This window comes from Cyprinus carpio, chromosome A5 (genome assembly GCF_018340385.1).
Source record: "Cyprinus carpio isolate SPL01 chromosome A5, ASM1834038v1, whole genome shotgun sequence".
Lineage (NCBI taxonomy): Eukaryota > Metazoa > Chordata > Actinopteri > Cypriniformes > Cyprinidae > Cyprinus > Cyprinus carpio.
The window spans coordinates 14,208,135-14,222,254 of NC_056576.1; the positions used below are offsets into that span (position 1 = coordinate 14,208,135).

General features: G+C 35.3%; 1 protein-coding gene across 1 annotated transcript; it reads right to left on the reverse strand.

Annotated features, from left to right (window-relative positions):
• Positions 1–842: 842 nt before the first annotated feature.
• On the reverse strand, positions 843–3,176 carry LOC109066903 (histo-blood group ABO system transferase 2-like). Its single transcript, XM_042757386.1, has 4 exons — positions 3,147–3,176; positions 2,724–2,756; positions 2,499–2,632; positions 843–2,346 (listed from the first exon to the last, which is right to left on the reverse strand). Exons 1-4 carry the CDS (start codon positions 3,174–3,176, stop codon positions 1,656–1,658), a joined length of 888 nt encoding a protein of 295 aa, XP_042613320.1. The 3' UTR covers positions 843–1,655.
• Between the last annotated feature and the right edge of the window lie 10,944 nt (positions 3,177–14,120).

Below are 14,120 nucleotides of genomic sequence, written 5' to 3' on the forward strand. Positions count from 1 at the left end.
AAAAAAAAAAAAAAAAAAAACCACAACACGGAGTTAGGCTATATGTGTATAACTATTTGCATCAGTGAGAATATAAGTATTTTTCTTAGTATTCAAGAAACCATCAGTAGCATACAATCAATGATCATATCAAAAAACACACACACACCCGGAGCAGTGGACAGCCATTTATGCTGCGGCACCCGGGGATCAGTACAGGTTCTCCACCTTGCTCAATACCACGACTGAGGTGCCCTTGAAGGTGGAGAGAAACCTCAAGGTATTGAAGGTGGAGAGAGCACTGTACATTTAGCTACTCCCCCCACTCGCAACCCTTGGATTGTAAGTCCAACACTCTAACCGTTAGGCCATGTATGTATATGTATGTATATATGTATGTGTGTATGTATGTATGTATGTATGTGTGTATGTATGTGTGTATGTATGTATTGTGTATGTATGTATATATGTCGCGTTCATTATCGAAGGCGATATATCTGCGATAATGAACGCGATATTGCGTAGCTTGTCGTGATCTATATCTGTCTATTAAATGCCGCTCCATTTGAAAGCAGGTGATATATTTAGCATAATCAAGGAACCAGATTTACTGACTAGATGCGCATGATCATATCGTTAGATATATCGCCCAGCCCTATTATATATATATATATATATATATATATATATATGTATATGTATATGTATGTATATGTATATATGTATATGTATATGTATATGTATATGTGTATGTGTATATATGTATGTGTATGTAAATGTATATATGTATATATATATATATATATATATATATATATGTATTTAATCATTGATATAAAATATGTTCAATGCCATCACTTTTATTCAACAAAATTCAGCATGTCTAATTATTGTTATTTATCTAAACATTATGAATTTTTATATTTATGAAAAGCTGTTATGTTTAGTGTATTATTGGTTCAAATACTGAATCTACATTAGCTATTAATGTGTTCATGTTAAAGTGTATATTCATAAGTACATTTATATTTATACAAATGCAAACAAACAGAATTCAAACATCTCACAATATATTTCTATAAATAACATAAATATATAAAACATTTATAAAGATTTTGGTGTTTCAAAAGCTGTGCATACATACAGGTTTTTATGGTGTCAATATGTCATATGTCACACATTGTTTCACTGTATGCCCAAACTTACAAAAAGGCAGGCAACCTTGCATGCAAATACCTGAGATCACGCTAAAAAATAAAGTCATATTTATTCAGTAGTACACAATAAATACCATTTCAAGGTCACCATTGGTTTAAGATTCATACCCTGTATCTATCTTCCTCCATCAAATCTCTTTAAAAAAAGAGGTAAAACAAAGGGATGTCAGTACTTTCAATACACATAGATTCCATTTGGTTGAATTATAAACATAAGGGCATAGCAAAAAAATAGATAAGTTCATATTGTGAGTGTTTATTCAAGAAGACTCAGGCAGATTTAGTTCCTGGTGCCACTTTGTGCTCATAAATATCTGTACATGTCTGTGATTATCCATTTTATGGTGACAGTTGTCGACTGCATCATTTTCAGTATTACCTGTTAACAAATTTACAGTGTCTTATTGGAGACCTGTGAGAACACACCATGTCAGTGTAGCTGAGTACTGGCAACAGTTGCTATGGGTTTGGACGAACCTCTGCATTGTTTTTAGCAACATGAGAGAAGCGAATTATTTTTATTTGGGCTGCCCCGGCATTGATGTCCCGCCACAGATATTCAGGTGAAAGCAGTTTACTAGGTTTGTTATAAAGGAAATACTTGTTCAAGTGAGATTCCTCGTGCCATATCGCCTCAATGGAGTTTGCAGCATCAACGCTCATCTGCTCCCGGCAGGTTTTGGTGAGATGATGTACATCCTCCAATGAGCCGCCAAATGCAGCGCCAGTATAATAATAATCACCTTCCCCAGCTGGAATATATGCTTGAGACTCTGGTCTACGCTCATATGTGAGTCGATCCCTTGGAGCATCAAAGAACCAAGGATGTATCACACCTACCAGATGACCCAAAGTCTCCACACCCCAACGGCCATAGAACTTTGTATCTACGTCAAGGCAGAAAATATAGTCTGCCTCATTGGCCAGTTCATTCTCTGTTAGTTTTTCCAGTATTTCCATCCTGCCCATACTAATGTCCTGCCATCTGTTCAAACTTGGAACCTTTCGAACTGTCAAACTATGGTTTTCACCCATTTTAACTTCAGGAACTTCTTCTGGTAGATCCGTAAACAAGTAGTAATGCACTCGAAATCCAACAAAGTAATGCTGCTCTGCTGACTCCAGAAATTCTTTGAGAAAACGTGTATATCTAACAAACAGAGAAAACAAATACAGGGAGATATATTATGGTTAATTTATTTATCCTTTAACCATGACTATTTCCAGAAACAAAGAAAAACAGAGGAGAGGAAACAAATGAGAAATACTGAGACAAGATGAAAGATATCATGAGGAGCTCACTTTCCTAAAGCGAAGACTGTGGTCGCTATGGTGAGATTTTGTTGTTTGTAGATAATGTCGATCAGTGTGGCATCAAAGGTTCCTTCCCAAATGATTGGGGCTAACCATGATGTTACAGAAGCAACATCTGTCCGCTTCATTAAAACACACATACAGCACTGTGATCATTCCATTCATGAGTGGAAATGTGCTATAACAGGTTGATACAAAAAACATAATACTCACCCTACCAGCGCACTGGGCTGGTTGTAGAAAATCCTGTAATACAAATGAAAAAGCAGAAAGAACAACAGACAATTTATTGGTTCATAAGAGTAAATACAAATGTAAAATATTGGTTTCCCAGTTTATCTATTTCCATCTCTCGCTAGTCATCTGATCAGAACCATAAAAATCAATCATGAGCTGAGAATGTTTTTGTCTTGAGCAGTACGGATCAACTTAACTACAGATCAACTTTAAAAAAAAGTCATTTTTAATAAGATAAAGTTTTACCCTGGTGATGAGCGCAATCCAAAGTTCTTAAGCTTCCACTTTGGCCTGATGAAAACAGAGAGTCAAACTCTTACTCTTCTGAATTTGATTATATGGTGTGAGAGTGTGTTTTAAGTTGATGTATATAAGCATGAATAAATGCAAAAATCATACCTTTGGGTGTTCAAAACCGTAAGAGTACATATTGCTACCTTAAGTGTACATATTTCTGTGGTACTAACATGTACCCTTAAGGGGTAAAGAAGGAACAAAGGTGTCCCTTTGAGGGTACTGTCCCAGGGACGAGCTGTTGTACCCCTACAATCTTGCACTTTTTTTTTTTTTTTTTGAGAATGTAAGTATTAGGATATGTGAGCATTTGTTTATGTGTGTTAAAGTGAGCTGTATATGTATGTGCATTACATCATTACTTACTCGATGAAGACTTGTTCTATTATCTGCTGATTGCATCTTAAAACAGCAAAAATATAAATGAATAAATAAATAAATATCAGCAATGAAAACTTCCCAAATCAAGAGATTTACCCATACATAACATCTGAACCATGTTTGCCTAACTGTACTAAACTTACCTGGTCTGGTTGGAGTTCAGGTAAATGAGCCTGTGAAGAAAGACATGTAACTTCATGAGGAGAGCTCTTTGTAAAGATGTGTGACTGTTCAGTTTTGGTGTGTGTGGGTCTGTGTGCATGTTTGGATTTTCTTTTTATCATCATAAACCTCTTCACTGTCTCTGTCTCTCTTTACAGCCAATGAAAAACTAAATGGTCATTTATAGTCACTCTGAAGACAAATAAATCATATTAATAATGTTAAAAATAAATATTAATGCTTATAAAACATTAACATTAGAATCTGTAGCTCTTTATTTTAGCTTTGAAATGTTTGCACAAAATTTCACAACCTGGTACACAAATAAGTCATGAGGTTCCTGCTGATGTCTAGCCTACACTCTAAACAAAAATGGTGCTAAATAGCAATAAAAGTGGTTCACTGGCTTGTAATCATAGGGGAACCACTTTAAGTTCTATATAGCACCTATCTTTAAAGGTGCTATACTGTACCTTTGTCAAATGGTGCTATGTAGAACCATAAGAGAAACCCATTCTCCTCCTTAGATTTCAGATATGTTACTCCACTCTCATATGTTTGCCATGAATGGGAATTTACTACAATGGCAAAAGCTGTTTTGAATCACTTTTATGCTTTTCTGAGGGCAAAAAGTCTCATGTTGGGGCCCTGGAATATTTCTTTATAGAGGGACAATGGGGTCAAAAGGTTGAGAACCACATTATCTTCAGGAAATACACTGTATTTTAATGTATTTTTTAATCCTTTCCCAATTAAAACTAAGAGAGTAGAGACTTAGATAACCTTTAAAGAACTGTATGGGGGCTTGACGGGTTCTTGGCAGTGGTGCTATATAGCACCGAACCACTCCAAAGAACTGCTGGAGAACCTCATTTGTGTGTGTGTGTATCAAGTCCTGATGTCCATCGTGTTGGACATTAAACTTAAAAAAAAAAATCCTTTAAAAGATCACTAAATTAAAAAATCCTTTAAAATTTTAAAATCCTTTAAAAGATCATGTGTTTTAATTTTTTATGTTCATTTTGTTGGTTGAGATTTTCGGTTCATTATCCGTTATCAACATGCAGTAAACGGTAAAACTGTTTGCACTACAAACCAGCGTGTTCATAATTAAGATAATACATTCAAATAATCTGATAAGACACACCAACTTTCAATACCAAGCAGCAAAATGAACTGTTTTGTTCAGCTAAAAATAGCTGGACGGAGTGGACACAGATGAGACCGGAAGCCAGACCCATAGAATTTACAAATGGCTGCGCCCATTTTTACACAAGAAAAAGGTGAATAATAGATCAGAAGGTGTGCCAAAGGACCAAAGGCTCTGCCACGAAACGGTTAAGCCATTCATTAATCTGTCTCTTTGATGAAGAAAAAGAGATCAAATGTAGTAGAAATAAACATGTTAAGAATCAATAGAAGTGGAGGACTATTATTATGTTTTTTTTTAGGACTATTTTTATGTTGTAGCCTAATGTTTGGTTGACCAATCAGCGAAGAGGGGTGTTTCATTCCCGCCCACATGTAGAGATCGAATATTCAAGTTGCTTATTCATTTTCTATCTCTGAATGTAAAAAATGAAAAATGAAGCCGGATTCTTGATTTTTCATTTTGTTTGAACAATTGAAAACGAAATATGTGCTGTTTTTAAATTTTTCAGATTTCAATATTAAATTAAAAAACTAATCGATAGACGGAATCGAAGTTTTAATTTTTCAAAAAGTATCTGATTCCGGACCTAAAGTATCTGATTCTGGAATTGGAATCGATTCCCAACCCTAGTAATGACTGATGAAAATTCAGCTTTGTATCACAGGAATAGATTATATATATATATATATATATATATATATATATATATATATATATATATAATATATAAATATATATATATATATATAAACATTATTTAATAATTATTTAATAATAATTATATAATAATTTTTCACAATATAACAGTTTTTTTCTATATTTTTGATCAAATGAATGCAGGCTTGATGAGCATAAGAGACTTCTTAGACTTCACAAAAGACAGCACAGTTTCTGTGTCTCCCTCATCTGTCACACCTGATTCAACTCATTCAACTCAAATCAGCTCATTAGTAGAGACTGCAATACCTGAAATGGGTGTATCAGATATAGGGATACATAAAAAATATGAGATGCTAGGAGTGCTTGCAGAACCAGCCCTAAAAGACTTATCTCCCCTCACGAACATGTTTTCTAAACAAACACACACCTAGCGTAACAGCATTCATTCACAAAGTTTTTGTTTTTTAAAGCTGTTCTAACCTTTTAGCGTTTGACTGTACCATCTGCGGTACACTACATGTTTTTGAGGGTTATTTTTGTGACATACAACAACCCATTGTGTTTTTCAGCTAAAATCCACTTTTTTTTCTTCCTCTTAAAAGTTATTTTACTCAAAACCAGTAAGACTTACGCTGATTCTGAGGTTTGTTCTGTTTAGGAACAAACATCAGAGTGTCACCTTTCAAAAGAGACTAAAACATGCATATACTCCAAATGGTTCAAGTACAGCATGCAATTTACTGTTTGTGTGCCTTTTTTAGGCGTTTTTCAAGGAATGCTAAGGTGTTAAACCGTCTTCAGGACTAATGCATAGATATTTTTCGCGCAGGTGGATGCTGCTAAAAATTCTATAAATATAAACAAGAACAAGCATAACAGAATGAAAAATGACTTCCCTGCTGGTTGATGTAGTGCTAATGATGGTAACACTTTATAATAACTTTAATTTATAATTCATTAACAAACATTATATAATGCTTAACAGATCATTAATTAATATATTTTCACAAAGCTAGAAATATGGCATAATGTTCTTGTTAATGTTTACTAATGAACTTACTAAACATTACCTAATGATTAACATATGATTATTTAATGTAAATTGAAAAGCTTACAAATGTCAGTAAACTTATGATCTTCATTTGTTGAAGTTTGTTTGTTGTGTAGATCTTAACAAATAATCTATTATTTACTCATGTTTGTGCAGTACCCAATCTAAAGTGGAAACTATTCATCATTTGCAAATGTTTATAAATGTTTACTAAACATTAATACCTTTATGAACAGTCATCTCAATGGCAAAAGTGTTCTGAAAGAGACAAATTTACACTATTCACACACCTATATATATTAACTAATGAGCCATAAAGCATTATATAATGTTTGTTAACGATTTATTAATGTTATTATAAAGTGTAACCAACTCTCCTTTTAATCATGTCCTTTAAATATATGATTATATGATATATGCATTTATTAATTTGTTCTCTATGAAACAAAAACAATATACACATAAATATGCTAAATACTTGATGTACTCCTCCTGGCCCCATGTCAAGCAGTGGCAGTGTTACCAACTTCTGAGAAAATGACTCAACTGCTTCTAGACAGTTAAGAGTTTTCATTAATGCTGCATCACTGTCACATTGCAGCAAACCAAACACCAAGGCAAACTATCTAATATTGCTGAAGAGTAATTACATACCCACTCAATACCATCCCAAAGAACACAAGAATGATGAGAAAATTCTGACGGAGTGACATTGTTCCATGAATAATTGTGTCCACACTGATATGAAGTTAAAGACTGAGGCGTAAGCGAGAGGAGTAAAGCAAGAGAGCTTTAGATCAAAGAAGGAGGAGTCTGTTGCCATGGTGAGAGGGACACTTCTGAGTCAAATAGACACATCAGGGTGGGGCCCTGTATTAGAGCATAACAAACGAGACTTGATGCAAACCTTTTTTCAACATTTCCAAAGACAAACTGATGAGAACAATATAACAAGCCCGAAAGCTTTCAGCTGACTTATAAGGACATAATTATTAGAACTCCTATTTACTGTTGTGTATTTGAACAAGTTAATAGTGAAACTCATGAATACTCCTTTTAGATCTTGAACTCATTGGTTGTAGAAAACAAAATAAAAGCAATATATAATAAAAATGTGTGAATTGACTTGAAAGAAACCTTGGGTGTATTCCAGAAAGCAAGGTTAACTTACCGTCACATATACCCTGAACTCTCGTTAACCCAAACCTTGCTTACTTGAGGTATGCTGGTTCAAAAACTCGTCCGGGAATAAGTTCAGTCAACTCAGAGTATGTTCACTGTTAACACAAAAGACATTCTCAACAGAGTGACGAATCGACGAGTCACCATGGAAACGGATGCTAAGAAAAAGTGCGCCATACTGCTCTTCTTCTTTTGTTCAATGGTCATTTGCAGAGGGCATATCGCCACCTAACTGATGGTTGTGCAATCATTTTTCTTCTCTTTTACCCTGTTTAATCTTTTAATAACTGAGAATAAGAATTAAATTGTTTGTTTGATGCTAATTATATAATAAGAAATGTCACATATGTATTTTTACTATAGAAATGCATTATAGAAAATGCAGATCCACGATGTGTGAGATGACAATAAAATATAATAAATATATTATAAAAAACATTACCTTGTTATAATAGTGTTTTATACTTAATATATATGACAATAAAATAATACAAAAAATTAAATAACATTAGAATAATATATTATCTTATATATTGCTTATAATAGTGCTTTATAATTAACACACACAACTATAAATATATATAGATATATATATATATATATATATATATATATATATATATATGTGTGTGTGTGTGTGTGTGTGTGTGTGTGTGCGTGATATGTTAATTATAAAGCACTATTATAAGCAATCAGGCATATGCAAGCATGCAATGCAATGTATGCAAGCAATTATGACCACCTTCCTACTATTGTGTTGATCACCCATTTGCTGCCAAAACAGCCCTGATCCGTCAAGGCATGAACTTTACTAGACCCCTGGAGGTGTGCTGTGGTGTCTGGCACCAAGATGTTAGCAGCAGATTCTTTAAGTCCAGTAAGTTGTGAGGTGGGACCTCCATGGATCGGACTTGTTTGTTCAGCAGATCCCACAGATGATTGATTGGATTGAGATCTGGGGAATTTGGAGGCCAAGTCAACACCTCAAACTCGTTATTGTGCTCCTCAATCCATTCCTGAACCCTTTTTTTGCTTTGTGGCAGGGCGCATTGTCCTGCTGAAAGAGGCCACAGCCACCAGGGAATAATGTTTCCATGAAAGGGAGTACATGGTCTGCATCTATGCTTAGGTAGGTTGTACGTTTCAAAGTAACATCCACATGGATGGCAGGACCCAAGGTTTCCCAGCAGAACGTCACACTGCCGGCTTGCCTTGTTCCCATAGTGCATTCTGGTGCCATGTGTTCCCCAGGTAAGCGACACACACACACCCAGCCATCCATGTGATGTAAAAAAAAAAAAACGTTATTCATGAGACCAGGCCACCTTCTTCCATTGCTCTAGTTCCGATGCTCACGTGCCCACAGGTGTTGGACAGGGGTCAGCATGGGCACCCTGACTGGTCTGCGGCTATGCAGCCCCGTACACAACAAACTGTGATGCACTGTGTATTCTGACGCCTTTCTACCAGAACCAGTATTAACTTCTTGAGCAATTTGAACTACAGTAACTCGTTTGTTGGATCGGACCATTCACATCCTTATGCTTGCCCATTTTTCCTGCTTCTAACATCAACTTTGAGGACAAAATGTTCACTTACTGGCTAATATATCCCACCCACTAACAGGTGCTGTGATTAGTCTGTGAGTCTTGCTTTGAGTTGGTGGTTTTGCATCAGCAAACATGTAAATGTTTGAAGATATTTATGGTTAACTTCATTCAAAGTATTATAGCATTGTGTACAGTGCACTCCACTAATATTAAGTTATTTGTGTTTTAGTTTTTTGTAAGTTTTATTGCATTGTTTTTAGTGCACTTGGTTAATATTAGCAAAAGCGGGTTTGGAAGTAAATTTTCTTCATACAGAATCTCTCCAGATCCTTCGGATTCACAGCTTCATGTTTGTGCGTCTTCTCTTCAGTTCACCACACTCATTTTCTATAGGGTTCAGGTCAGAGGACTGGGACAGCCATGGTAAAAGATTCATTTTGTGCTCAGTGACCCATTTTTGTGTTGATTTTGATCTACGGCCCATTGTAAGATTTCTAACAGAGGCTGTCAGGTTTAGATTTTTTATCTGTTGGTATTTGATAGAATCCATGGTGCCATGCATCTGAATAAAATGTCCAGAACCTCCAGCAGTATATTTAATTAAAAAAAAACTAAATTAGACATTTGCTGATATTTTCCTGTCCACAATCCCTACACTGGTGACCCAGATAGCAAAATATACTCTGGACAGTTTCAGTTAAAGGGGTCATGAACTTTTTTTTTTTTTTTTTACCATTCTCTGAGATCCACTCATAACATTTTTAAACTTTTTACATCAAAAACATAATATTTTAGCAGTAATAGGGTATTTTCTGTTCTGCTTTGACCCCCTCTCATCGGAAAGCTCTGTTTGAATAGGCATGGTGGATTTTAGACTTGGAAATAAATGCTCACTGCTATGATTGGCTAACAGTTGTGTATTTTTGACAGCCTACATCCTTCAGAGATGGACGCTGCTGTGATTTAGGTCACAAACACACAAATATTCAGTTCATATCAAGCGATCTGTAATAACAGACAAAGTAATAGTGATCATGTAGTAAAAACAGCTATTCATACTTGTGTGGTGCAACATTACTGTCAGATCCAATATAGTCGGCACAGAATCGTCTTTAAATTCCTTTCAGAAAATCCGGTGTCAAATTGTGCGTTGTTTGTAAACAAATCTGTGGTGAATTGAAGTGAACAAATTACCAAGCTTTTACTGACGTGGTCTGGAACTTCATTAAAAATAAAGCTAATCCACTCTTTCCTGATGTTGTGATCTGATGGAAGGTTATGCAAAGATCATGTTTATCCACAATTTGGCACTGCACAGCGTTTTGTTGTCTTCGAAGCATCTTTATTGTTTGGTTTCTGTGTAGACCTGCGTTCGTCTCTCTCATTATTTATACTATGTGCGTGATTAAGTGGGCAGAGCTAAACAGGCAGTGATGTAGAAGCAGGCGTTGATCTTCATCTGTGGAGACAGAGTTTACTCACTCTATTACATCATAGAGCGGCACATTCCACAAGCTATCATTTTGGCAGATTGGCTTCAAGCTGTTTTTAGACTAATGAGAAAGTTTTGAGCTCTGAAACTTACAGGATGTTTTTATAGTACAATGACCTCTTATATGTCAAAAGATCAAGGGAATTTTGATTTCTCAATTCATGACCCCTTTAAATTCTCACCTGCTGTAGACTTACCTTTGGCCTGGCTTCATCTGCCACACCTGGCCTAGTTGCCTCAATGCCTGATTCTGGGCCGAATCAGTTGGACCAGATGCTGCAACCACTTTAACTTGCCGACACTGCCGAATCCGATCTGGAATCAGTCGTATATGCACAGCGCACCAGACGTGGCCCAGTTTAATTTCTGTATCTACTGTACTGTTTTTTTAATATTTCATTCAAAATTAATATTCAGCCAAAACATTTACTTTTATTTTAATTATATAGATTATTATATAAATAACATAACATAAATATATAAACATCACATTATTATGAATATAATTTTAAAGAAATCACTTGATCAAGCTATTATGAGGAAAATGTATTTACGCAATTTATTTACAAAACCATACAATTACAGAAGAAAAAGTGTAGATAAAATATTTAACACATTTTGCAAAATTATCGATGAATATCCTTGGATTGTAAAATTTAAGTAAAGCTTAAACATTAAAAACTTAATAATTGTTTTAAACAACACGTTGGTAAATGGTTTTGGAATTAAACACATTTTGTACATGGAAAAATAGTTTAAATAATTACCTAACTATTACTATGGATAATTTTTGAGTGAATCAGTGACTACTGTTCCATGGTTGTTGCTCATTTTCCAAATCTCTTATCGGGAATTGTGGTCATTGTGTAACGTCTTTTCACATTTTAATCTGGTGAGTTCATTACTTGGTTTGATGTTTTTTCAAATTTTAATCTGGTGAGTTGTACACATTTTAATCTGGTGAGTTCATTACTTGGGAGCTAAGTAAGAATCTAATACTAAAGGTCTAACTTAATGCACTGAATTAAATTAAATATATATAGTATTATTGCAATGATTGCCCAGCATGATTAATATTTAAAGTGTGCATCATCCTAATTAAAGGGATAGTTCACCCAAAAATGAAAATGATTTACTCCCCCTCATGTTGTCCACATGTGACAAATATGTTTTGATTACCAGCATTCTTCATAGTATCTTCTTTTGAGTTCTGCAGAAAAGCAAAATTCAGGGGTTTGGAGAAAAATGAGGGGGAAATGATAACAGAATCCTGGGTGAGCTAAATAAATTAGTAGAAAACCTCTTCAATAGTCATCACTGCAATACAATGCTTAAAAATAAACATTCAGCAGATCCAAAGCTTCCTGTTGGTCAGTTTGTGACTTCAGTTGTTGCAAAAAAACTTGGTGTTCACAGCTGTCTGAAAAGAAACATCTGCCATTTCTTCAGTGAAGACACTTCTCTTGGTTACTACAAAACAGAAACATACTAAAAGCATTTTTTAGCATGTTAAGAGAAATAAGTTTTTCCTGTTTGTCTCTACATGCTGAGTGAAGAAGTAACTAAAGTAGCAACAGAAGTGATGAACTGTGATTCTGTGTTTGTGTAGCAGAGGTGAGCATCTGTACATGTAAAGTCTGCTTGTATTTAGCAACTGTTAAAGCATGCAGGGCAGAGATACCGCAGATGATCTCAGACATACTAATGACTATTAATTTGATTGCAGTACATTCTTATCATGAAACTGAAAGCTTGTGCATTGTTAATTGAGGTTGTTTGAAAACAACAATCTTCTGTAGAATAGCAATAGTACAAATCATGTCTTCACTCTCACGTCTTTGAAGAAATATCAAATAAGAACAAGTTTTGTTTATTAAACTTACATTCATAAAATAAGAATGTGGAAACTAAAAATACAAACCATTCTCCTTGTATACGCTGGACCGTCATTTCCTGAAGTCTAATAGGATAACACCAGTTCAATAAACTGGTCAATTGATGCTCATCTATGCAAAAAACATGCAAATACTTACAGGCATGGCAGGCAGTTTAAATGTGGCGAGAGTGTCAATTGTGTCAGAATCTTCTCCTTCACCAGAAGATACTACAACCTTTTCATCGCATCCGTTGGCACCTTCTGTTGAATTTGCATGGGTCCCATTGGCTCGCTGGACCCACATGAACTCTGCATTGCCTGCCTGGGCCTGGCCCACGCTGAGGCTATGTTCAATGAGTCTGACTGCGTGCTCTATGCTGACTTGGATATTTCCTCCTCTTCTTATCTATACGGTGTTACTCGCCCCTCCTCAGAGCAGAGCTTCCGTCTGTGCCTGTTATCGGTGTTATCCTCCATTAGCCGTTTCCCTGCCAGGCGTCAGTCTTCGAGCATCGCTGCCAGTGATAGCGACCGGAGTGCCGCGGCCGTTATGTCAGTTTCTAGACGCATGGAGAGCTATTCCAGGTGTATATAAATAAGTTCTGACAGCGCATTTGCTTACTGACATGGTTGACAGCTGTTAATACACAATTACGATTTTAGATCGACAAACTACAATATACGATTTCTTTTCAAGCTGAAAGCATTAAATCTAGGCTATCCGATGCTGTTTTCAAAGCACAATATAAAACCTTCACATTTATTTACTGACACTCTTTAATCAGCAGCGGCGCTAAATCCGCAAGCTTACTTTATGGGGGCGGGTGAGATTTTGACCCCCTGCCAAATCATTACCCCCCTCGTTCAAATCGCTACCTGATTGCCTAATCCTAACCCCACCCCTAATCCTAACCCCTACCCCAAACCTACTCCTAAACCTACCAATACTAGGGGGGTAATAATCTAGCAGGGGGTCAGAATTGGGCACAACACCGGCAACCTGCCAAAATAATAGCCGGCTGATTTTAAGTTTGAAAATTATGAAAACGCTTTTACTTATTTTTTTTAGACACTTTTATCCAAAGCGACTTACAATTGAGGAATACATAAAGCGATTGAAAACAATGAAAACAGTAGTAAATAATAGCATTTTATTTTCGTTTACTATAAAGTAATTCTATTTGTATTTATTACTAGGCCTACCTTTTATTTTTAATAATATTATCACACATTGTTATTTAATTTATTATTTTATTTAAAAAAACTAAATAAATAAAGTGCAATAATATTATAACTATTATTAATAAATTTTTTTATAGTTATATTTAATGGGAAACACTATATGCAGTGTGAGGACCAAACCAAATCTCCAGGTTCTCTTATGAGAACCAGGCTGAAAAAATTATGTGCACCCTGGATATTGAATTTGTGGTCCATTTTGTAAATTTTTTAAATTACTAGGGTTTATGCATAAACATACCCAGCTATATGACTTCCTTCCTTTTAACATTGTGACGTGCTCACATATTACTTTTGGCTTTCATAAACAACTGTTTTCACATAAACAAATTA

Bases quoted from the DNA above. Each gene is read 5' to 3' on its own strand.
- LOC109066903 (XM_042757386.1), bottom strand. From the start codon at position 3,176: ATGTACTCTTACGGTTTTGAACACCCAAAG. The intron at 2,757-3,146 runs GTATGATTTTTG...TTTGTATTACAG, and splicing joins ACGGTTTTGAACACCCAAAG to GATTTTCTACAACCAGCCCA. The intron at 2,347-2,498 runs GTGAGCTCCTCA...TCTGTTTGTTAG, and splicing joins ACAGTCTTCGCTTTAGGAAA to ATATACACGTTTTCTCAAAG.